The 23,117-nt window shown below is 39.8% G+C and overlaps 1 protein-coding gene across 1 annotated transcript in view; it reads right to left on the reverse strand.

Moving 5' to 3' along the window:
* DKK3 (dickkopf WNT signaling pathway inhibitor 3) overlaps positions 1-23,117 on the reverse strand; it is a 54,941-nt gene that overhangs the window by 31,465 nt on the left and 359 nt on the right. The window contains exons 2-3 of the mRNA XM_029911519.1: positions 17,308-17,445; positions 16,722-16,805 (exon numbers count right to left, since the gene is read on the reverse strand). Of these exons, the coding sequence (XP_029767379.1) occupies positions 16,722-16,805; positions 17,308-17,445 (222 nt within the window). The remainder of the gene's footprint in view (positions 1-16,721; positions 16,806-17,307; positions 17,446-23,117) is intronic.

Genomic DNA, 23,117 nt, shown 5'->3' on the forward strand with positions numbered 1-23,117 from the left:
TTCAGACTGGAAATAAAATGCACATTTTTAATGGTGAGAGTAATTAAACATTGGGAACAATTTACCAAGGGTCATGGTGGATTCTCCATCACTGATATTTTTTAATCAAGATTTGATGTTTTTCTAAAAGCTATGCTCTAGGAATTGTTTGGGGGGAAATTCCGTGGCAAGTGTGATACAGGATGTCAGACTAGATGATTTTTAAGGTCAGGCTTGACAAAGCCCTGGCTGGGATGATTTAGTTGGGGATTGGGCCTGCTTTGAGCAGGAGGTTGGACTAGATGACCTCCTGAGGTCCCTTCCAACCCTGATATTCTAGGATTCTATGATCACAGTCATTACTTCTGGTCTTGGAATCTATGAATCTGAAAAGTTCATACGTGACAAGCATCTCTCAGGAATGCACAAGCTATTACAAAGTTTAGCTCATTTGTGACAGGCTGATCTTTTGCAACTCATGGAGTATCAGAACAACCAAATGTTTTATCAATCAGCTGCCATTAACTGTATTGCAGCAAAAAAACAAAACAAAAAACACACACACACACACACACACACACACCACCAAACCAAAACTTGGCAAGTATTATAAAAAGTGAACATTAACCAGTATGAGTGCCGGGAAGACTTTACATCAAGAAGGTAAGTTATGAGCTTTGCCTTTGATTGTGTGTGAATCAGCTTCTCCAAAGAGTATGGTGAGTCACCTTTTGAAAATGGTGTAATCCCCATCTGAGACAAGTGTGCACGAAGTTATCTACTACTCTTATGCTATTCTGAATCAGACCTATTTTGTGCATGCTGTGCTGTTGGAGAGAATGTTGACTCCATCTAAAAAGTTATGGTCTACACTGGAGCATTGTGAGTGGATGGTGTGAGTGTGTGGCTGAAGCTGTTGACTTCATAGTGTCTTAATGATGTGATGGAAATGATGTGGGGAAAAGTGAGACTGCTGTTTCCATGGACTCATAGCTCACTACTGCCCAAAACAAGCAAGCAAATGTAAACAGTGTTGAAACCTGCAGCTGCTTGAGCCTGTCAAAAGTGAAAGCTGGCATGGTAAAACGAAGCACGGTGCCTTTTGCTGAGAGCTAGGGCAGTCCTTATCGTGCTTTGGCTGGAAACCTAGCAACCAAAGGTCAAAGACCATAGCTCATTATCACATATTTTCTTTCCTTGAATAATAGCCTTCAGATTTCATGGAAAATGGATGTAGCAGCAACAGGAATACTGCGACTTAAAAAAAAATACAGAGAGAGAGATTTGTCAAGAGTGTAAGCCAGTGTAAATTTGAGCCAGTGTAAATCTGAAATAACTATTTAAATAAAGGTACAGTATACTTTATGCCAATGTAAACGAGCAGAATTCAGAGATGTAATTTAACAGAAAGTGACAATGCTTTCATGTTTTTTCTTTAGATAGATATTGTCCTCTTAGTGTAATGTAAATCTTCCACCATGTAGTTGGAAACCCAGACACAATTGCATTGTACTAGTGAAAAAGATTAAACTTTCAGAATTTAAGCATATGATCACTGTGGTTGGAATTTACAGGATTCTGATCAATTGAGAAATTAACAGCTCCCAGCTTGTTTGCAGTTTTTTTCCCCTGGGAGGAGGCATTGTGTAAACATCCCATTCAGCTACTTCCCTGATTGTAATTTGTTTGCTTAACCACCTGTGCAAACAAGCACTAGTAAGGAGTACTGTATACTAGGATGCATTTTGTACCTTTGTCCTGTTTGTCCAATCGTTTCACCCAGTACAAGTAGTCACACTTGACAAATCTCACAAGCAAAAACAGTACTGGATTGGCCCAGTATTTGGATGGGAGCCTGCAAAGGATCATGTGCAGAAGGAAGAGGTACTGGCGACTCAGGATAGCATAAGCAAGGCCCATGTACAGTTTTAGAGATACTATATTTCAGGAAATGTTAAAAAAAAATGCAGTCCTATTGACTACTTGTGGTAATTAGAGCACATAGTACTTATTGTAAGATTGAGGTACATTTTATAACTCCAGGGTACTGGCTAAAGTTAATCTCTGGTAATTACTTTCTGCCCCCACAAATATTCCCTACACTTTCAATAGGGTGAAGGAGTCTTCATTTCCTAAAATGGTGTAACAGAATGCACTAGCCGTGTAAACTGCTACTATATTTCACCCCAAAGATGGCTGTAGCTCAGAAGTGACTGAATTTCTAGAAACAGTTTTTGTAAAGTGCTTTGGTATCAGTTAGCATGGAAGATATTCTGTAAATCCGTGGTTGGCAACCTGCAGCCCATCAGGGTAATCTGTTCGTGGGCCGCAAGGCAGTTTGTTTATATTGACCATCCACAGGTTTAGATCTTCTGTGGCTTAGGTTTCTATAATGGTATTAAGCACAAAAATTCTTCCTTGAAAATTTCACCAATCTGGTTTAGATATGGTTTAGATCTGCAGAAAGTAAACTTGCTTTTTAAAGGGGGAGTTCCCTCCACGACAGGGAAATAGAAGAGCTTTGCTTCACTTTTGGCAGTAATACACCCTTCATTAAATACATTTCACTGCATCATTCACTAGACTGTCCTGTGCGATAAATTGTCTGGGGACTTCAAAACAAACAAAAAAACAATGGGTATTGTGATGAAATTAGTAAGCTACATATGCTACAGCTACATACGCTCAACTTTTAGCTTACAACATCTTCTTTTAAAGCTCTTTTACAAGACATTTCAGTCAAATACAGTGACCTGTTGCAGCACAACGTTCACTGATTAAGTAGGGGGCGCAGGCTAGAGAGGTTTTGTGCACTTCGAAAAGAAACAATAGAATCTCTTTCAAAGCACAAGAACAACAAGCTTGCGATTTCCTGAAATTTATGATGGCCCCTCTGTCAGATAACTTTTCTGTGCGATATTACTGGTCATTTGAATTCCCTCAAATTGCAGCTCCAACGCCACTCAAACAGTGTCGCGGATCTCTTTGAAAGTGTGTGCCCTTCAGAGGAATCTTCAAATCTTTCAGCTAGACTTAACAGGAAAGATGTCGCACTTTCCCACATTTTGGGTTGTTGCTACAGATGAAACTTCAATGAAAACAATGCAAGAATTCCTAAACAATCTGATGGAAAATTTTAAAATGCAATTTGAGATTTGTAATATTCCAAAGGATTTGCTTTTATTTGTTCGTGATTCATTTGTTGTCTCCGCCGATGGACCTTGCCCTTCTGAAGCAAAGAACATTTTGATTCAATTGGTGAAGGTGCCATTCAATTAGAAATTGTAAGGCTCCATACCTCAGATGTCTTGAAGGCAATATGCAGAGAAGGGGGACTTTGTGATTTCTGGACTCAATATGCTGACAAGTTTCAGAATAGCCAGAATCTAGCAATCTATCTTTTAATGATGTTCGGATCAACGTACCTCTGCAAATCTGGGTTTTCTACCGTGAATATTATAAAAAAACATCACTGCAATCGCCTGACAGATGAGCATTTTTACCACTGACCTCCTACAAACCACTCTTCACAAAGCTTGCCATGGCAACCTCCCATTAGAGATTACCACAAACACAGGTAATAATGTTGATTTATAAACTTTGCTAAAAGATGGAAACACTAATATTTATATTGCAATCAATGTCTTTCTTTAATGGCAGCTGAAGGTCTGCCGCCCTCCCACCCCCGTCAGCTTTCTATGCAAATGACCCGCCTATTGTCATTAAATTCTCAAATAGTCCCATGGGTAGATCTAATTGAGTATCACTGCTCTATAAAATCCCACTTCCTAGTATGTTGGGGTGAACAGAACCACAGTGAAGAATTTTTACCTGTTATTGGTATTTCCTGCATCTTGAGTTCACTAGTCTAGAGGTGACAGGTTGAACACCTTTATCAAGATTGTCTGACAGCAGTAATTAATAAGAATGCTATTTTTTAAAACCCTTTGGACTATTGAACTATCATTCTCCAGACAAAGTTTCCAAACACACAAATGAGAGCACAAGGTTAGACACATACTCACTCAGTATCAATCAACCAAATTACTTTTGAAGGCTGAAACTTGGCACACTTAATATGAAATGACTACGTAACGCAATAGGTAGGAAGTTCTGTATTATTGGACCTGAGCTGAAAAAATTCTCTTACTGCACCTTCTGACTCCACCTGTCCATAACTCGTGTCCAGATAGCAAACTTTCCAGCCACAGAAATAAAGAGCAGGCACTAGGAAAGAACCTCCACAACAGTAAGTACTTGGCAACCAGATGCCATATCTGAAGAAGCAAGGAAACCCCTTCGCTGACAACATACCTTGAAAGTGCAAGAAAAATGCCAAGAACTAGACTCCTAGTACTACTTCAAAGAGAACTCTCCTTAACCTCCCCAGACAGAAGTAATGACCCGTAACATCTACCGAGGACATAGTCATTCTCAACAGAGCGTCTACTAATGAGATATGGGAAGACAGGAGGAAAGGAATATTTTCCAGGCAACTGCACTGAAAAAGAACGTTCTCATGCTCCTGAAGTTCTCTGGCACATCCCCGCTGAGAGACTGGCATCTGTTCTACTCTATTTGAATGAAGTGGACTTGCTGCACCAAGATGAATGCTTAAAAAAAATGTGATTTAAAAATGTACTTGCTAAAAACTATTCTAACTTTTTTGGTGAAATGAACATACACACACAAAAACACTAGCACAAGAAAGGAAGGATATTAAATTAATTTAACTTATTACAGAGTGTGAGAGTTTCACAGCTAATCTCCAAGTAAACATCTGAGCAGAGCAAATTCTGTTTTTAATTATTTATGCATCACTTAGTCTAGTTTACTACAGTTAAACAAAGGACAAGCAAGCAGAATGGGGTAATATTTTGACCCTGATACGGTACCAGCAGAGTCCTCGTGACTCAAATTGTTTCCTGTACATGAGCTTTTGTTTTTCCAAAAGTACATAATAAACACTGTGTCCCAGGAAAATAAATTATACGATGTTTTGACCTCAGTCAGACTTGGTATAAGTGTATGCAAAAAACAATGACTTCACCAACCATGCACCCATTTACACCTGACCTGAATTTGGCCCCTTAAAGGGATGAAAGCTCCTTGGATCCAAACCTGGCATCTAGCAATCCTAGCTGAAATCTGAGAAAGGGAATGTTAGTCTGGGAATTTAAATGGCGCCTCTCAACAACGCAGCACCTCCCAAGAACTAGACTTCAGTGCCAGAACTGGCAAGGAGCCCAGTTCCTTGTTCTAGGGACTTGAAACAGTCAGAGAATCTGATGGCCTCCATGTGAGAATAATATCAACTGAGATATTCTGTCAGAGTAGTTTGACGCTTTGTGATGCAGAGCCAAAATGAAGCACTGTCAGAGGTGAAAGAATTTCCCTTTTGTTCTGTCATAGGTTATATTGTGCCAAGTGTGTATGGTGCTTAACAGGTGTAAAACAAGACAATGTCCCTGCCCTAAGCAGCTTACAGTCCTTTCTAGTGTTATCTGTATACAGAAGTAAGGACAACATCAATACACCTCTACCCCGATATAACGCTGTCCTCAGGAGCCAAAAAATCTTACCGCGTTATAGGTGAAACCACATTGTATTGAACTTGCTTTGATCTGCCAGAGTGCGCTGCCCCACCTCCCCTCCCCTCGGAGCACTGCTTTACCGTGTTATATTTGAATTTGCGTTATATCGGGGTAGAGGTGTACTTACAGGATGGGGAACTCTATCCTGGGAAGCAGTGACTCTGAAAAAGAATTGGGGGCCATGGTGGATAATGAGCTAAACATGAGCTTTCAGTGCAATACTGTGGCTCAAAGAGCTAATATGATCCTGGGATGCATACACAGGGAAATCTCAGATAGGAATAGAGAGGTTATTTTACCTCTATATTTGGCACTCTTGCAACTGCTGCTGGAATACTGTGTCCAGTTCTGTTGCTCATAATTCAAGGAAGACGTTGATACATTGGAGAGGTTCAGTGAAGAGCCACAAGAATGATTAGGGGATTAGAAAAAATACCTTATAGTGATAGGTTGTGCTCTTTGAATCTATACAACTTAGATAAGAGAAGAGCAAAAGAGAATATTAGGGGGTGACTTGGTTAGAGTCTATAAATATCTACATGGTGAACAAATATTTAATAATGAGCTCGTCAATCTAGCAGAGAAAGTTATAACATGATCCAATGGCTAGAAGTTGAAGTGAGGCAAATTCAGACTGGAAATAACATGTACAATTTTAATGGTCAAAGTAATTAACCATTGGATCATTTTACCAAAGGTTGTGGTGAATTCTCCATCACTGACAATTTTAAAATCAAGATCAGATGTTTTGCTAAAAGATCTGCTCTAGGAATTATTTTTGGGAAAGTTCTATGGCCTGTGTTATACAGGAGGTCAGACTAGGTCATAATGGTCCCTTCTAGCCATGGAATCTATTAATGTTTTGGGGGATGGGAGAAAGGTTAGTGGGGTGAAAAAACAAGAAGAGAAGAGCACTGTGTGTTTATCATTTGATGTTAGAACTCCCCCCCATCACCATCTACAGGAATAGTCTGAAAAACAACAAGGAGTCCAGTGGCAAATTAAAGACTAACAGATTTATTTGGGCATAAGCTTTCGTGGGTAAAAAACCTTACTTCAGACTAACACGGCTACCCCCTGATAAGGGATATTCTGAGTACCAATGCTGACAAATAGAAAAGAACATTTTTACACTGGGCTAAAATCCCCACATTTATTATTTGTATTACCATAGCATCTGTGAGCTCTTTCCTTGGACCAGAAACCCACTCTGTTAGATGCTGCACAAATCCAGAATAAAAAAAAAACACCACCACAAGAGTGTCTACACATTCTATGGGTTTTTAATATCCCTCTGCCTTTAAATCCTGGCTGTCAGTATTTATGAGCTTATTGGTAACTCTGGAGGCCTCCGAAAGAGACAAATAAGAAATTAATGTTAGAAACTTCTAAGAATGATCCAAAATAACTTTTCTATAAATCATATCACAGTTTTAATATTTATATCTGTCATTGAGGGCTAAAAACAAAATCCGTCTCCCAGCAGAAGAGGAGAAGGGGGATTCCTAGCTTTCCACTGGTATGGAACACTCTTTTTCTACCTACTTCTATTTGTGAAATGCTGGTCCTTAAAGCCATCTCATGCCAGGAATGACGGTCTCCTGTCCTTCTCTTTAGAGTAATTTTGAAACAAAATTCCTCCTTTGGATGTAAGGAGAAAACAATTTTGTGGCTACTACTTTTATTATTAAAAATGGCTTCTCTTCAGTGCTCAGATACCATCTGATGGGCAAACAAAAATAACTAAAGAAACAGACAGGATGTAAAAGCTGTTCTGAGATTTGGAATATTAGAAGTGATCCAGTTGTTGATGGACTAGTGGTCAGAGTACAGGTGAGGTGGTTAAAAGTGCAAAATAAATTGTGAAGAGCATGGTTAAAAATTGCACAATTTTAAACTGAGCCACAACCTCTTATTTATTTTAAAACGGGACTTCTGCTGCCATTGTAGCTTTCTTCATTTCCATATCTATAATGTCCAATTATAATAAAAGGCATTTTAAGCTTTTTTAATGATCTCCCAGTTGCTGGTATTATGCAATGAAATATATTTCTTGTCCTGAAGCTACTGTATTTGAATATTGCTTGGTCACTGTTTTGAAATGAAACAGTCTGTGGTTACAAGAGGGCAACACTTTTTAAAACTTTCTTCACCAATAAACTGAAAAGAATCAAACAGACAGATGTTTACACTTATTAACCTTAATCTAATAAATTCAGATTTCTACACAAGTATGAAATCTTATTCATCGTAAATCATCTTTCTCCTACTAATTCCACCTTATTTAATCTGCAAAGAACCAAGAGGGTCTCTCAGATCTAGAGAGTGACAACTTTAGAATGTCAGGCCTACAACACACAATTGTTAAAATGTGAACTGATACTCCAACTTCCAGGAGTGAGATTTTTCCAGAAATTGTTCCCTTCTTCTTTTCTTTCACCCGCTATAAATCACAACCAGCTGTTATATGCATCCACAGAAATCATTTGCCCTGCTATCCTTCTGCTTCCTCTGCATCAGTCACCTTTAAAAAGTCCATTTGTTTGGTTGATATTATATGGTTGTCTGTATAAATATTTTGTTCACACTCCCAAAATGGTAACCATACATTGTGAAATCTGCTTGTTTCTGATATAAGGCTATTCATTTCCCCCCCCCCCCATTGCAATGACTTCCATACCTTGTTTCTCCATTCCACTAATGCTGGAGTAACCTGTCCTCTTCCAAAATGTGATGAATGGGTCCTTTGAAAATCAATGTCCTGCTCTGGACTATAACCTAACAGAATCACCATGGGTTACCTTAAATGTTACTATATTCCTTCAAAATTCTATCATCTAAGAATATTCCCATCATATGTGCAGAAAGGTCCTTATTTCTACATCCTCTCCAGCATTTGGCTTTAAAAAAAAAAACCCACCATCACCAAACAGCACAAAAAGGTAACCACAGGTTTTTTTTTTAATCCATACTCCCTGTCATTTAAATATTTCCCAGAAAGTTGGAGCTCTCTTCTGCACTTACCTCCTCAGCAGTTCCTATTTGAAGAAGCTTCTCTAAGTAGGAGGATGGAGAGAGGAAATGTGCCAACGTATTGTGGCAGAAATATCAAAAGGCCACTAAATACAAGTTTAAAAATCGTGGCATTGGGCATGCCACAGAATCAATTAAGCAATGTCTGCTTAAAGGCCAAATTTTCCAAAGCATTACCTTTTACTTCATAGCTGTAAGTTGTCTGCACCCATTATTAAATTGCAAGCAAAAACTTGGCAGTTAACAGTGCAAGCAATTAGACTCAGTGTAATCAATTCTCACAATTTTATCTTGTAACTCATTCTTAAGTCCCATCTGCTGGAATCAGGTATTTGCATGAGAACTTCAGCTTTTGTTTTTTTTAAAAGTAAGTTTCTATCCCCCATTATTGCAGAGAAAAAAAACCCTCAAAAATGTGAAAGAAGGCCATGCTAAATACTCGCAAACCAGGAGGAAGGTAAAAATAATCCAAATATTTATTATTTCAAAAATCAACTATAAGCTACCGTAGTCTCAAGATTTTTTGGGCATGACTCATGGTTTTTGAATGTTTGAGGTTAGCAATACTGCAGATTTGTATCTGCAGTTTATTTGGGGGAGGGCTGTGGGCACAAAATGTGAGTGCATATATTCTCTATGAAGACCTCCATGACTCTAGAATTCAATTCTTCCCATAGGCTGGATGTGTTATAGACATGGTGCTGTGAGGCCCCACTTTTTCCCCGAGGCTTGATCCAAAGTCCAGTAACGTCAATGGAAAAAACTCCCCATAATTTCACGGGCTTACACGGGCCGAGAGATGTTAGGATGCAATTATTATTGTGTTATGGCAGTTATTTCATAGCGTTTAAGTTGTGGGGCAGTTGATCGCTGAGATGAAGAGTTCACTGTATTGACTGTAAATTTTGCTATTGCGTAAGGACCACTAATGAGCAGGATGGATGATGATAATCTTTTTTGTTTTTAATCAAAATCTATAAATTGCATTTGCAAACAGGGAGGCTGTGTCTCAGCATTCCATAGATTTCCTTCCAAGTATTAACTTCAGCTTTTGTGAAACAACATACCTAATTTTCCATATTCAAAGCTGTTTAGACTAATGTGATCAACAAGTTGTGAGTTTGTTTTAATATTATCAAAACAGGCTACCAGGAAATCATTTCTTTTCTCTTATTAGTCTCCAAAAACACTTATACCAACTTAACAGCATTTCAATAAACCAATGAATGCGTTTCCTAGAATATATTCTCTTCCCTCCCGCCCCAAAACAAAACAAAGAATCCTAGCAAATTTTATTATCTGCCCTTTTCAACTACCTTTCGGTACTTTACCACCACAATAAAAAAAAAAAATACACCCCAGATAAGCTGCTTGTTCATTACCCAAAACTGAACAACAGGATGTCACCCTTTTGGATAAAAGAAATTTGGTTACAAAAGAGCATCTATTATCTCTAAAATCTATTATTTAGAAGGAAATCCAGGTCATCTCAGAACCAATTTTCAAAAGTTTTCATTTAACACTACTTGAAGAATATAGAGCTTATACACATATTGTTTTATAAGTCTGTTTTTTGGGGTTACTATTGCTTGATATACCTAGATAAACAGCAGAGAGGTTCATTAGAAAGAAGAACTGGCAACAAAACAAAAGCCAAGCACAGATACAGACACTTCTGAGTATTCTGAAATGTAACATGGCAGTTATTCAAATGAATTAGGGCAAACTTTTCAGAGAATTCATTGAGTCTACTCAGTGCAAATAAGGGGTGCAGACCTGAGCTGTAAAATGACCAAGACGGATGTATTTAAAAATAATAATAATAAAAAGATTATCTTTTCTTCATTGATGCCCTTCAGTTTGAAAAAGGGAGCTGTTCTATGGTGAAACGTGCTAATCCTGCTGAGTGAATACTAAAAGTACAGATACAGTCTGGGCAGAGAAGTGGCTAAAAATGGCACTTTATTATTCAAAATATCTGGTCCTATAATTGAGAAGTTGAATCAGATCTTCAACTGGAGTGAAGTGATTCATGTTCATCTGGCGTATAATCTCAGGACAGCTGTGGGTTTTGGTGGCCAAATTCCATTCCTACTCCAACAGGACGGGGAGCAAGTCCAACTCTCCTGATGAGCACTTAATTGTAGACTCTTACATTCGAAGTAAGTGTTATGGATGAAAAAGGACCTAAGAGAGCACCCCGTCCATCTCCCTGCCAGTGCAAAAGTGTTCCCTAATAACTCATTTTCTAGTGTTTGTCCATAATAGATTTCAAGGATCTAAGCAATGGGACTTCTACCCCTTGCCTTAGGAAATTATTCCTCAGTCTAACAGATCTCACTGGCAGGCTATTTTTCCTACTATGTAGCCTAAATTTTTTCCTTAATTTTATTCCATTACTCCTACAATAGTTCTATCCCCTTGTACCACCCTAAGTAACTCATATTCCTCTCTGATGTTTACAAATTTCAAATACTTGTAGACTTATGGTCCTCAATTAAGCGTTCCTTGACCAAGCTATAGAATTTCCCTCTTTTAATCGTTCCTTAAAAGACAATCCCTCCGAGCCACTGTTCATTTTTGTTGCTCTTTGTTAGCTTTCCTTCTGGTCCGGCAGTACCTACCTACAGCAGGCAGGCACGGGGAGGGATAGCTCAGTGGTTTGAGCATTGGCCTGCTAAACCCAGGGTTGTGAATTCAATCCTTGAGGGGGCCACTTGGGGATTTGGGGCAAAATCAGTACCTGGTCCTGCTAGTGAAGGCAGGGGGCTGGACTCGATGACCTTTCAAGGTCCCTTCCAGTTCTAGGAGATGGGATATCTCCATTAATTTCTAAAAATTTCTAATTATAATATACACACACACACACACACTACAAATCAACTCCAGCAAATAAAAATAAGTGGTTTTGTTTCACTAATAGCAACAGTAATGATCTTGGTGCAGGATGTACCCTAGTGATTAGTGACCTGAAAAATAATGTCTCTTAATCTATCACTAATCCCAAGGAAATGCCTTGCACCTTCTCCATGACTGAATCAAGGCCGCCTACCCTGGAGCTCAGTGAGAGCTGTACTATGCCCTAAGAAACTGTTTTAGCCACAATATTAGTGGTGATGACTGCACAGCTAAAACAAGACATTAAAGAGAAGTCCCTAGTGTGGCTAAGTGGATAAAGCACTGCACTAGGACTTGTCACACCCCAGATTTCCCTCCAGCATGGGCTTAATGGGTGACTTTGGCAAGTCATTTCACCTCTCTGTCTCAGTTTCCCCTCATCTGTAATATGGGGATAATACTTGCCTGCTTTGTAAAGCATTTTAGGATCTATGGATGAAAAGAGCTAGGCATTTTTATTCTGTCCACCTTTACTGACTTTCCAAATAGAAGTTAAAATAATGTGTTCCACTTTTTAAAAGGAAGTGGGGGAATAATACCTGAATTGTGTGCTCTGCTATGAAAGAGGTTAAAATATCCATTGCTGCTTGTGAGCTATTGTTGAGTGCATAATGGCCAATGTTTGCCTGCACAGTCACTGGATTGCCAGCACTATATCTACCTCATTATTGTACAGAACTTTTTTTAGATTCCAAGGCTTGAAGGGATCATCTCTCCTCCAGTATAACGCAGGCCAGAGCCTATCTTTTAGAAAAACATCTAATCTGGATTTTAAAATTATAAATGATGGAGAATCCACCATGACCCTTGCTAAATTGTTCCACTGGTTAATTACTCTCACTGTTAAAAAATGTATACCTCATTTCCAGTCTGAATTTGTCTAGCTTCAAGTTCTAGCCACTGGACTGTGCCATCTCTCTCTGCTAGATTGAAAAGTCCATTATTAAATACTTGTTCACCATGTAGACATTTTTAGACTATAATCAAATCACCCTTTAACCTTCTCTTTGTTAAACTAAATAGATAGAGCTCTTTTATTCTATTACTATAAGGAAAGTTTTCTAATCCTTTAATCATTCTTGTGGCTCTTCTCTGAACGCTCTCCAATTTATCAACATCCTTCTTGATTGTAGGCACGAGAATTGACACAGTATATTTAGAGCAGTGGTTCTCAAACTTTTGTACTGGTGACCCCTTTCACATAGGTTTATTAAACACTTTTATACCTTATACCTTAAAAAACACTTTTAATATATTTAACACCATTATAAATGCTGGAGACAAAGCGGGGTTTGGGGTGGAGGCTGACAGCTCGTGACCCCCCCCCCCATGTAATAACCTCACAACCCCCTGAGGGGTCCCGACCCCCAGTTTGAGAACCCATGATTTAGAGTCGGAGAGATTGCATATAAAAACATATCTAAATTAAGATATTTACAGTAACATTTTGTATACATGTAGACCTAAAGCATCAAGTATTTATGGTGTTGCATAAGTAACAATAACCCCAATATCTCCTTTGTCAAAATATATAGTTAAAAAAATTGCAAGAAAATGTAACATACAAAAGTGTTAGACAACCTCATTGTAGTTATTACTATCCTCACCCAACTAAGAAAATTCCAAAATATGAGCTGGAATAAAGAAAATTTGGCTATTCTGATAATAAAAACAAATTATCTGAAAACAATTTTGAAAAATTTAAGACACTACTGTACCACCACTTATGTTTCCTTTATATATGCCATATGGCGACTCTAAAAAGCTTCTTCTCTGAGAGAGACTTAATTGGGGGAAGGAGTCATTAACATGAGGAAAAAAATATATCTTTGAAGTTTTCAGCTTTGGGGCTTTAAAATATATTACACTACAAATAGTTCTTCTTATAAACCCAGCTACTTTAAACAAATGTCTAGCAAACTATGTACTAGGAAGAGCAAATGAAAGAAGTTCAAGTCTATGGTGTGAACTTGCTGGGGAAAATCTAGTACTAGTTCCAAGAAATACTCCATACCGACACGTGTCCTTATTAGCAGGAATGCTGCATGACTTACAATGTGGTTGTCATTCTACTTTGGTACATGGCTTGCCAGGAAGTTGGGAATGAAACTAATTTTGTAATCTAAGTACTACACTGCACATAAGAGATATACATTAACCCCTTCACTGGTACAAGTACATAACTGTGTTCCACATTTTTTTTTAAACAAATCTCCCTGGTACGCAGATTATACAGTGTTTAAAGCCTTAAATCAGTGGGGTTGGATCTGGCCCTAATCTAGACAGACACTATTCAGCATTAGAATATTATGCCTCTTCTGTTTACCAGCAGACAAGCAGTAGTCATTTGAGATCTGCAAGTGAGTGGTTCCTTTAGCACAAAGGGTCCATAAGCCATTCCAAGAATTCCCATGTTCCTTGCACCCACACTCAGTTTCTCTCTCTGCCAACTTTCAATCACTGCAGGCACCTTCCTCCTCTTTCCCCCAGTTGCTTCTTTCTAGTCTCCTCCTTACCCTAGTGATGTCAGGCCTTGGGCCTTCTCTGCTGCCTTGATCCCTTCAATGTTATCTTCAGCCTCACTTCATTAACCCATTACAATTTTCACCCTGACTTCTTTCCTCATACAATTGTCAGCATCACTGCTCTCCCAGCCCCATGGTATTCAGCCTTGTTTTCCCTCCATCCCCTTGGCCATAACACCACCACCACCAAGAAGCCTAGCTTACCCTCAGTGCTGCAACTTCAGCTACTTCAAGCCGGTGCTTTACAGTGCTGCAGGACTGCAAATTGGTCGGTGCAAGTATGGCGCTTTGTTATATCTCCCTTAGCAGTACACCAAGAGCCAGTGGGGTGATCTTCCACTGTGGAATGGAGGATAGACTTATAAGCCAGAGACTCAGGGAAGTGTTGGTTTGCCTGCAAGCAGCTGTAGCACTGGTTAAAAAAAAGGGTTCTCCCCAAAGATGGCAGCCCAGAAAAAAGAAACTAATTACTGATAGCAAAGCAGTGGCAATGCACTGTTATTCCAGTCCATACTGCCCCATGCCAACATGCCTCAATGTGTCCCTGGTGATTGCCTCTAGGGTTTAAACTGATTCCAGTTCTGAGGGTGATCTATGCAACGTTAACATCCCCTCCTAGGGAGTGGACTGAGACAACCAATTCATTTTGGCTAGGACACCAAAGAGCTGCCAGGCAAAGTTATTTTCCAATCATACCAACACAGACCAGACTAAAGGTTCTAAACTACAAATAGAAGGTACTTTATACAGTTATCAGTGTCCTGGATAAATTGTAAATATTCATGCAAGATAAAGTTATTACTGTTTCAATAATTAATATTTTATTATATTTGCTAGCAGCAAGACTTCTCAAACATACATGGCTATCGAGAAATCCCCTTTCATCTCCATTTTAATAAAGTTGGTGGAGAAATTTTCATGCTGATGCTAACAGAACAAGTTTAATTAGAGTTCAATAATAGGATAAAGGGCAGTAAACCACAAAGGAGTATTATTATTCCACACAGGCTCCCTGAGCAGGATTGAACCAGCAGCTTGTTCCAAGAAAGAAGCAAAATAAACGTGAAAGATGTGATAACAACAGAAGGTGCCAGGAGGGGCGAAAAGAGACAAATCGCAGCAATATCAGAAACCAGAAAGCTGTCGTAACCTAAGCACAGTAAGTGGAAGATTTATGAAAAGCAAGGTAAATTTTAGCTCTGCAACCATTTCAGTGTTTGACTATCATTGGTATTCTTTGATTACCTGACAAAGTACGTCTCTGATCTAAAACTTCAAATTCTCAACAAGGTAAATTTTGGAACCATGTGATAAATTACATATTTTGCACCACTGACTGTCTCACCTGCTCTCTATCCATTAAATCCAATAGGATTCCTGGTGGTAGTAAAAATAAACATGTGCATAATGCTTGAAGGAATGAGGCCTGATTGCTCTCTACCAGGTTTATTCCTTACATTTCACCACACTGACCAGCTTCAAACAACCATCTTCTTAAAAAATAAAGCCACAAAATTATCTCTCTCTCCAAAATACTGAAATTCCATTTTCCCAATCTCTGGTATTACACTAGCTTGAAGTGCAGAATGAGCAATATTCTGCACCACTGCCTGAAAAAAACCTAGAGTTTTGTTTGTTTGGTTTTTATATTTAACTATTAAATCTCTCATAAAACTCACTTTTTCAGAGATGCCCATAAATAGAGATTTGAACAAGAGATGTGAAAAATAGAAGATGGCTATAAATAGTACCAATAACTTTTTCTAAAACTCTCTAAAGATGTTTTCTGTAAAGTATGAGGCACAGACAGAACACCTATGGAGTAGAGTGGCACCAAGGAAATATTAGCTCTCATTGGAATGATCTGCATAATCAGCATGTGGCAATACCCCCATCCCAGCTCATACCAACGAAACCTTTATACCCACCATCATGCCAACCCACAACATCAGAATTCTTCTTCCACAGTATGCTACACTTCAAACCTTGTGGTGCTAGGTACCAGAAGGTTGTGAGGAACAGAAGATACTGGGAGTTTATACTGGAGTTCAGGCAGTGGACTATAATTTAATATCCTTAGCCATTGGCCTGCCTGATAGTGTTGCTCGGATATCTGGCTGAATGACATCATGCAGCAGCCAAAGAACACAGTGAAGAAACCACCTACTCTGATGTTCTTTGTACCCCACAGATGGCTGAACTTCAGCAGTGAAGAACGTATACGTCAGACTCTTTTGTGCAGTAATTAGTTATGAAAGAGGTGCCGGGGCTCAAGCAATTTTTTTTACATTCATAACTGATGCAGCAAGCCCAGAGGTGTCGGGGCTATGAACTGCCAAGGCTCAGCCCTGGCACAAGTTAAGCACTGCTTTTGTGCTTTCTCAGGCAAAACTCCCATAAGACTTCAGTATGAGTTTGCATGAATGAAGATAGCAAGTTAGTTTGTAAGGTTCTCTGGGATCCTTCAGTCAGAAGGGAACTATACAAAAAAAAAGCGTCAGCCTGACACTGGCAATTCCTAGTAGTTAAAGAGTGTTTTGAAGTATTACTTTTTGTGTAAATCTAAGTGGTTTGTTTTTAATATTTAAAAGTTCTGCTGGGCTGAGCTGTAAACTGAACTGCTTTATTCTAGATGATAAACAAAAACGTTGACTTTAATTTTAAAAGAAAAAAAAATGTGGTCTTCACTCACATGATTCCTCTTGCTTTCTCCATCTTTTATAGATGTAATAACGGTCTCAGAATAGATTGTTGATCCAGTTTTGTTATCTGTAACCTAATATGGCAACAGGAACAATAAATCAGATGAATATGAATGCCATTTTAGTCCTCTGTTACTGTTTAGTACAGTATTACTCTAATGTTAATCCTATTTATTTTTCATTTCCTGCCCTGCAATAGTGACTGCAGCTGGTAAAAGTGGATAATGAATCCCACTATTCTTTTTCAGAATGTTATAGTAAAGAAGCTAATCAATCAAGTCTTGAGCAGTGATCACTCTTTTACATTCCACAGTAAGTATCATATCTGTAGTCCGTATTCTCCAGGCATTACTATGCAGTGTGAAAAGTCACTATAGCAATGGAACAAAACAAACCATTTTGCCACATTAACCATTTTCCACTTCCCCACCTAACTGCTAATTCTAGAAGCAAATCATATACAAGACGTTCATGAACTCAACTCTAGATTCTCTAAAATTTTTCAACATGTGACAAGCTCTTACTCTGCAAGGCCAGTACAAGCAAGGGTAAATAGTTATATGCACTGTTTCATACCTTGTCAATTTCCTGGTGGGTATGAATGGTTTTATTACCAATTTTGGTGTCTGTGTTGGATTCATTATGGTATCTGGGAGGTAAGTTTTCAAAGTCAACTTCTGATGGTTTTTTTTCCCCTTCTTCCTCAGCCTCCATCTAACAAATGCAATAAACTAGTGAGCAATACATTCATCATTGGTGATTTGTAACCTTAAGCAAAAACAGTAAAATAGAGCGAGCAACACTTTTTGTCCTACCCTAAACAGTGTCACATTTATTAGTACTGATTTCTATTGTATGAAAATGCTTCCTCAGCTATCTCAAAAATGAGCATGCCAGCTTTTTTAAGGAAACAGACTGCCATGTCATGATACTGGAGCACCAAACTCTTGAGCAGTAGGCTATTTAAAGTATGAGAACAAGGCAGCCTTTCTATGGAATTGAATGTCAGGAGGGTAAGTGGGCGCTGCAGAACTTCTTAATATCCACCATGGGCTGAAACTGAGTTAACATTTAATCAGTAGCCGGCCTATCTACTTCTTCCTGATAAACACTACTCTTGAGATAGATTGTCACACCTGAGGAAGAGCAGGAAAAGGTTCTGTAAGGACAAAGAGCATCATCCAAAGTCACTGAAGTCAAGAGAAGGTCTTTCATTGGCTTTAGATCAGGACCTGCATGCTCAATCTTGCACTCCTTATCAACAAGCAAAATTCCCATTGTATTGGAGTGCAATCACAGCCTTAATTCTGCCCCATGCATTCCCAGTGCTCTGATCACACTGGGAAGGAGAGGATGAGATCGCTCTTTGAATTAAAGAGTAAAAAAGGAATGGAATTTTAAAGTGCACAAAACCAAGAAAGAAATCTTTGTGAACAAGAGAAACCTCCTGGGAACATTAACGGGGTTCCAAATAAACTAGCTATTTACTTGAGACCTCTATATTAGGTCTAAAATACTGTAAAGTTCACCCGGTTGATCTTTAGAATTTTTCCCAGGGGCACATGTACCACTGGTGATGGGTTTTCTTTTTGAGTGTTTATCTTTTTTCTAACCGTTTTTGCTGTGGCCATTTTTAAAAGTGTGTAATATTTACAATACCTCATACCTCAGTTCTCTGTACCCATCACTGTTAATTTAAAATTAATAAGGATGTGGTTAGATTTACCATAGTTGGACCATAGCCAATCTTCATTATGCACTGACAAAGCACATTTGGCACTGTACAATAAAGACATGGTCTCTACTCCATTGGGGCTTACAATCTAAATTAAACACACAATAGAGGACTGATGTACAATACAGCAGTTGTGCAGATGAAGATCAAAAGTTCAGATGTAGTGATTTTAATTAAATATTTTTGAAGATTTGTTTCTCAGGTGATTTATCACAGAAAGGCTTCTTGGAATAACTGATTTTTGAGAAGGGATTTAAAGAGCAAAGGGTAGGTTTGAGGCACAGTATAAAAAGGAAGATTTGTAAGGAGCAATATAGAAAAAGGCTCCTTGCAGAGAATGGGGAGGAATGTAGAGGATGTTTTTGTGGATAATACACTGGACTAGGACTTACAGGTTCAATTTCTGGTTTAGTGATCTTTCCTTTCCTGTGTGATCTTGGGCAAGTCACTTAGTCTCTTTGCATCTCAGTTCCCCATCTGTAAAATGACAGTAACACACTCTCTCCCCCACTCTTTCTAGTTTATTTACACTATAAGCACTTCAGGGCAGGGACTGCCTCTTACTACATTTTTGTACAGTTCCTAGCAAAATAGGGGACTGATCTCCGTTGAAGCCCCAAGATGCTATTGTAATACATACAATAGATAGGAAGAAGGCCTGTGTTAGTGAAGGGCCCTAGGAGGAAATGATATCAAAGATAAGCAGAAGTGTGGGTATGTACACAACTGGAAGTGAGGGTGAGAAATGTGAATACGAGCGGAATGTCCAAATGGTGGAAAAGGAAGATTGTTTCTGCAGCAGCAGAAGCATTTTGGCTTTCTCTGTTTATATGATGTGCTTATCACCACAGTATCTGAGTGGCTTCCCTCCCCCATGATACTTCATATTGTGGCTAAACTGGAGGAGAGCAAGGCAAGAGAATAGAAAGGAGATAACTAAAGCATGAACAAGGGTTATAATCGAAGGAAAGGTGAAGAACATTTTAAAGAGATTATATAGAGAAAAAAATGGAAGGAAAAAATATGTTGAGCAGGGAGAGCGTTTATAGGATAGAGGTAGGGCACAGAGCGAAAAATGTGAAAATTCTGCTGCATGGCATCAATTTTATCCTTGACGAAACTAGTGGGATCCTGCTCAGAGTGAAAGGAGAGAGAGAGAGGGAGGGTGTCAGGAGATAGATAACAGTCAGAAAGGTTGAAGGTGCAGGAGTTGATCTAAAGGATCAGTGCTGTTTTACCAGGAAAATGATCATACTCAAGGAGGTAAGAACAAATGTGTAGAGAAGGAAGGCTGCATGGTGCCTGGATTTCAGGCACTCAGTAGCATGGAAACAGTAGCAGAGGAAGCAGATATAAAGGGTAAGTAGAACTGAGGATCAAAAGAGTGTGGGGCAAGTTTAGTGGGAAGAAGGCACCGGATAGCTGCAGAGAAGTCCAATATTAATAGACACGTCACATTTTAAGATGTTAGTTATCTGGCAATTTTGGACTTCTTTTAAAAAGTCCAATCCAAAATTTTTGACCACGAGTGCCTAAAATAATCAAGAACTGTGCATGCTAAACTCCTTTGGAAATCTGACATGTTTGTTTATGTGGCTAATTCTTGAATTCGGTGCCTAAAGATTTAAAATGTGGGCCCTCATTCATAAAATGATGTAATGACCTAACAAAGTTCATCTACTTATAGAATATCAAACCATTTGAAATTTTCTCCTCCTGTTACAACATAGAGTTGAGTTTTTAAAAAACTGTTCCCAGATTGAGAACAAGTTTCAGTCTAGAACAAAATTTTATAGTGCTGCTGTTAACCACTGAAAACAACTACTACTAATGGAAATTCTGACACATTCTTAAGGATAGTTGTGCCTGAAGCACAGGACAAGGCTGTTTTCCATAGAATAAGAATTTGCACATTATAAAGAGAGATTTTTATGTGGATTTAATGGAGCTGGATGCAGACAGCAAGGGTATAATGTAATAAATGAGTAAACCAAGTCTGTGTTCCATCTTAGGGCTCATTCTGTTCTACTGCAGTATAGAAGTGTGAGTTTACTCGTACATCAAGGATAGAATAGGCACACTCCCTTATTTCCATCTGTAAAAAGACAACATCTCAGAGGAATCTGCTCCAAAGTTACTACATTTTTAGGCAGCATATTTAAGCTTCTGAGAGACCTTTCAGGGCCAAATGCCTGCAGGGGAAGCCTTGTGACAAAAGCGTGCTGATAGGAAGCCAAAGCAGAGCTACAGACAGAGGCAGTCTGGGGGCATAGGGCCTCCCCATAGCTGACCCTGTGCCTCTGGCCAACAGCCTGTGGGAATCTGCAGGACATGGGAGAGAAGCTGCATGCCAGTGGAAAAATTTGGAGTAAACTATGAGGAAACAGTAACACCTGAGCACAAGTTACTTGAACTTTTAGTTCATTCTGTGTGACTGAAAGTGCAACTAAGACGGACTATTTTCTCTGCCATTCAGGGAAACTGACAGCTTGATGCAGCTGAAACATCTGAAATATAAAGAAATAATTTCCACACAGACTTATGATGCAACCATCCAAACAAAAAATACACTGCATTCCATTTCTGTACTTTAGTTACAGTGCTCCATCAGTACCATGTCAACATTCTATAATGAAAATGCTGACAATCTTGCATTAAACATTTAGGGATTTGAAGTTAGGCAGTAAAATTCACTATGGGCTGACTGAAGGGTCTCAGCTCAACAGTTAATACAGTCATTTAAGAAAATATATAGTTTTTTCTATTTTAAAATGGTAAATTCTGCCCTCACATTTTGTCCACTGCTCTCAGTAACATCATCCGAAGTTGCCTACAGGTAGCCAAGGTTAGAATTTGGCCCTAAGAAAGGCTCGGGGGAGAAAGGAAAGAGGGAGTTAACTGGACAGTTTTAAGGTTTCAAAACTTGTTTAACAAAATGAATTTGGATCCGAATTTAGGCCCTGCTCCCAAAAGTTGCTGAGTGGCTTCAACTGCAATTGACTTAATAATAGGAAATAAGCATTTGTAATAATTAAAAAAAAAATACCTAGGAGAGGGAAGTTTAAAAGAAAAATCCCTTGTTTTCTGCACTGTCAATTCTCTATTGGTATAGGTCAGCAACAACTTACTAGCCCCAGGATGGTCAACCTTAGCAGGAGTCAGACTTTGCCAATGGATGTTGCTAAAGAGCCACAGTAATAAGTCAGCAGCCTCCCATCAGCTCCCCTTCCCCCCCCCCCCCCCCCCGCTGCTCCCAGCACCTCCCACCCATCGGCAGCCCCACCGATCAGCACCTCCCGATCAGCTGTTTTGTGGCATGCAGGAGGCTCTGGGGGGGAGGAGCGAGGGCATTGCAGGCTCAGAGGAGGGGGCGGGAAGGGGTGGAGTGGGGACAGGGCCTATGGCAGAGCCAGGGGTTGGACAGCGAGCACCCCCCGGCACATTGGAAAGTTGGCGCCTGTAGCTCCAGCCCCAGAGTCGGTGCCTATACAAGGAGCTGCATACTAACTTCTGAAGAGCCACATGTGGCTCCGGAGCCACAGGTTGGCCATCTCTGGATTAGCCCCTGGGAGCAAAGGGAGGGATTGGGGGGGCTCTGAAACACAAGTGAAATAGTTGATGCTTCCCGTGGCTACTCAGTACAATAACTAAAGGCACAACAGAGCCCCAAGAGTTATTTAAAATGCCTTATTCTGTTACAGCTGGGAGATACAGGCAAAACTTTCACTGACACTTGAATGACACTTCTGTCCACAGAACTACAGAATCAAGCCCCACACGCTCAACTTTAAGGGCCCGATGCAGCAAGTGAATGAGCATTTCCTAGGAAAGCATGTGCTGAATCTCTAGCCTTAAATGGGATTCAGGGAGATTGACAAGTAACATCTTTGAGGGGAATCAAAAACCTTTTGGATTTTTTAACAAAAACAGAGCAAGATAAAGCTAAGGGCCTAACGCAAACTCATACTGCACCACATGCACTACTGAAAGGCTTTCCAGCAGAAGAGATGTCTCCAGGGTTTTGAGGACAGGAAAGCTAAAGCAAGAAAACAACCTTCAGTCTTTTAGATATATTAGTTTCTGATTCTGCTGCTTTTACCTTTGACGGGCATTAGGAGGACTCTCAGATTCTGGGAGATGCTCTGACCCCAGGATGAAGAAATAAATTAATGTGTCCACAGAGTTAATGATCTGCTGCTACATGGGAAACTCCCTCTTCAAATACCGGAGAGGAGAAGGCAGCAAGGGGTGGGAAAATATTTCAAACAGCACCAAAGGGCTACACCAACACACGCTATACACACACTCCATAGCCACACACCCCACTCGCCTCCCCAACCCTAAAGGCGCACACACAAACAGCCTAGACAGCCACGCACACACACAACCTGCGGCCGAGGAACTATCCCAGCAAACGGGGGGAAGCCCCAGGCACTAAGGCCCCTTCCCCCCCCCCCCCCCCCCAGGCGGGATGGGATCTAGGCAGGGCCGGCTCCAGGCACCAGCTGAACAAGCAGGTGCTTGGGGCGGCCAAGGGAGAGGGGCAGCACCTGAGGCAATTCGGGGGCGGCAGGTCCCTCACTCCCTCTGGGAGCAAAGGACCTGCCGCTGTACTGCCCCGCCGATCGCGGCTTTTTTTTTTTTTTTTTTT

The sequence above is a fragment of the Terrapene carolina genome, unplaced genomic scaffold, assembly GCF_002925995.2.
Source record: "Terrapene carolina triunguis isolate 2854851 unplaced genomic scaffold, T_m_triunguis-2.0 Scaffold96, whole genome shotgun sequence".
In the NCBI taxonomy this organism is placed as follows: domain Eukaryota; kingdom Metazoa; phylum Chordata; order Testudines; family Emydidae; genus Terrapene; species Terrapene triunguis.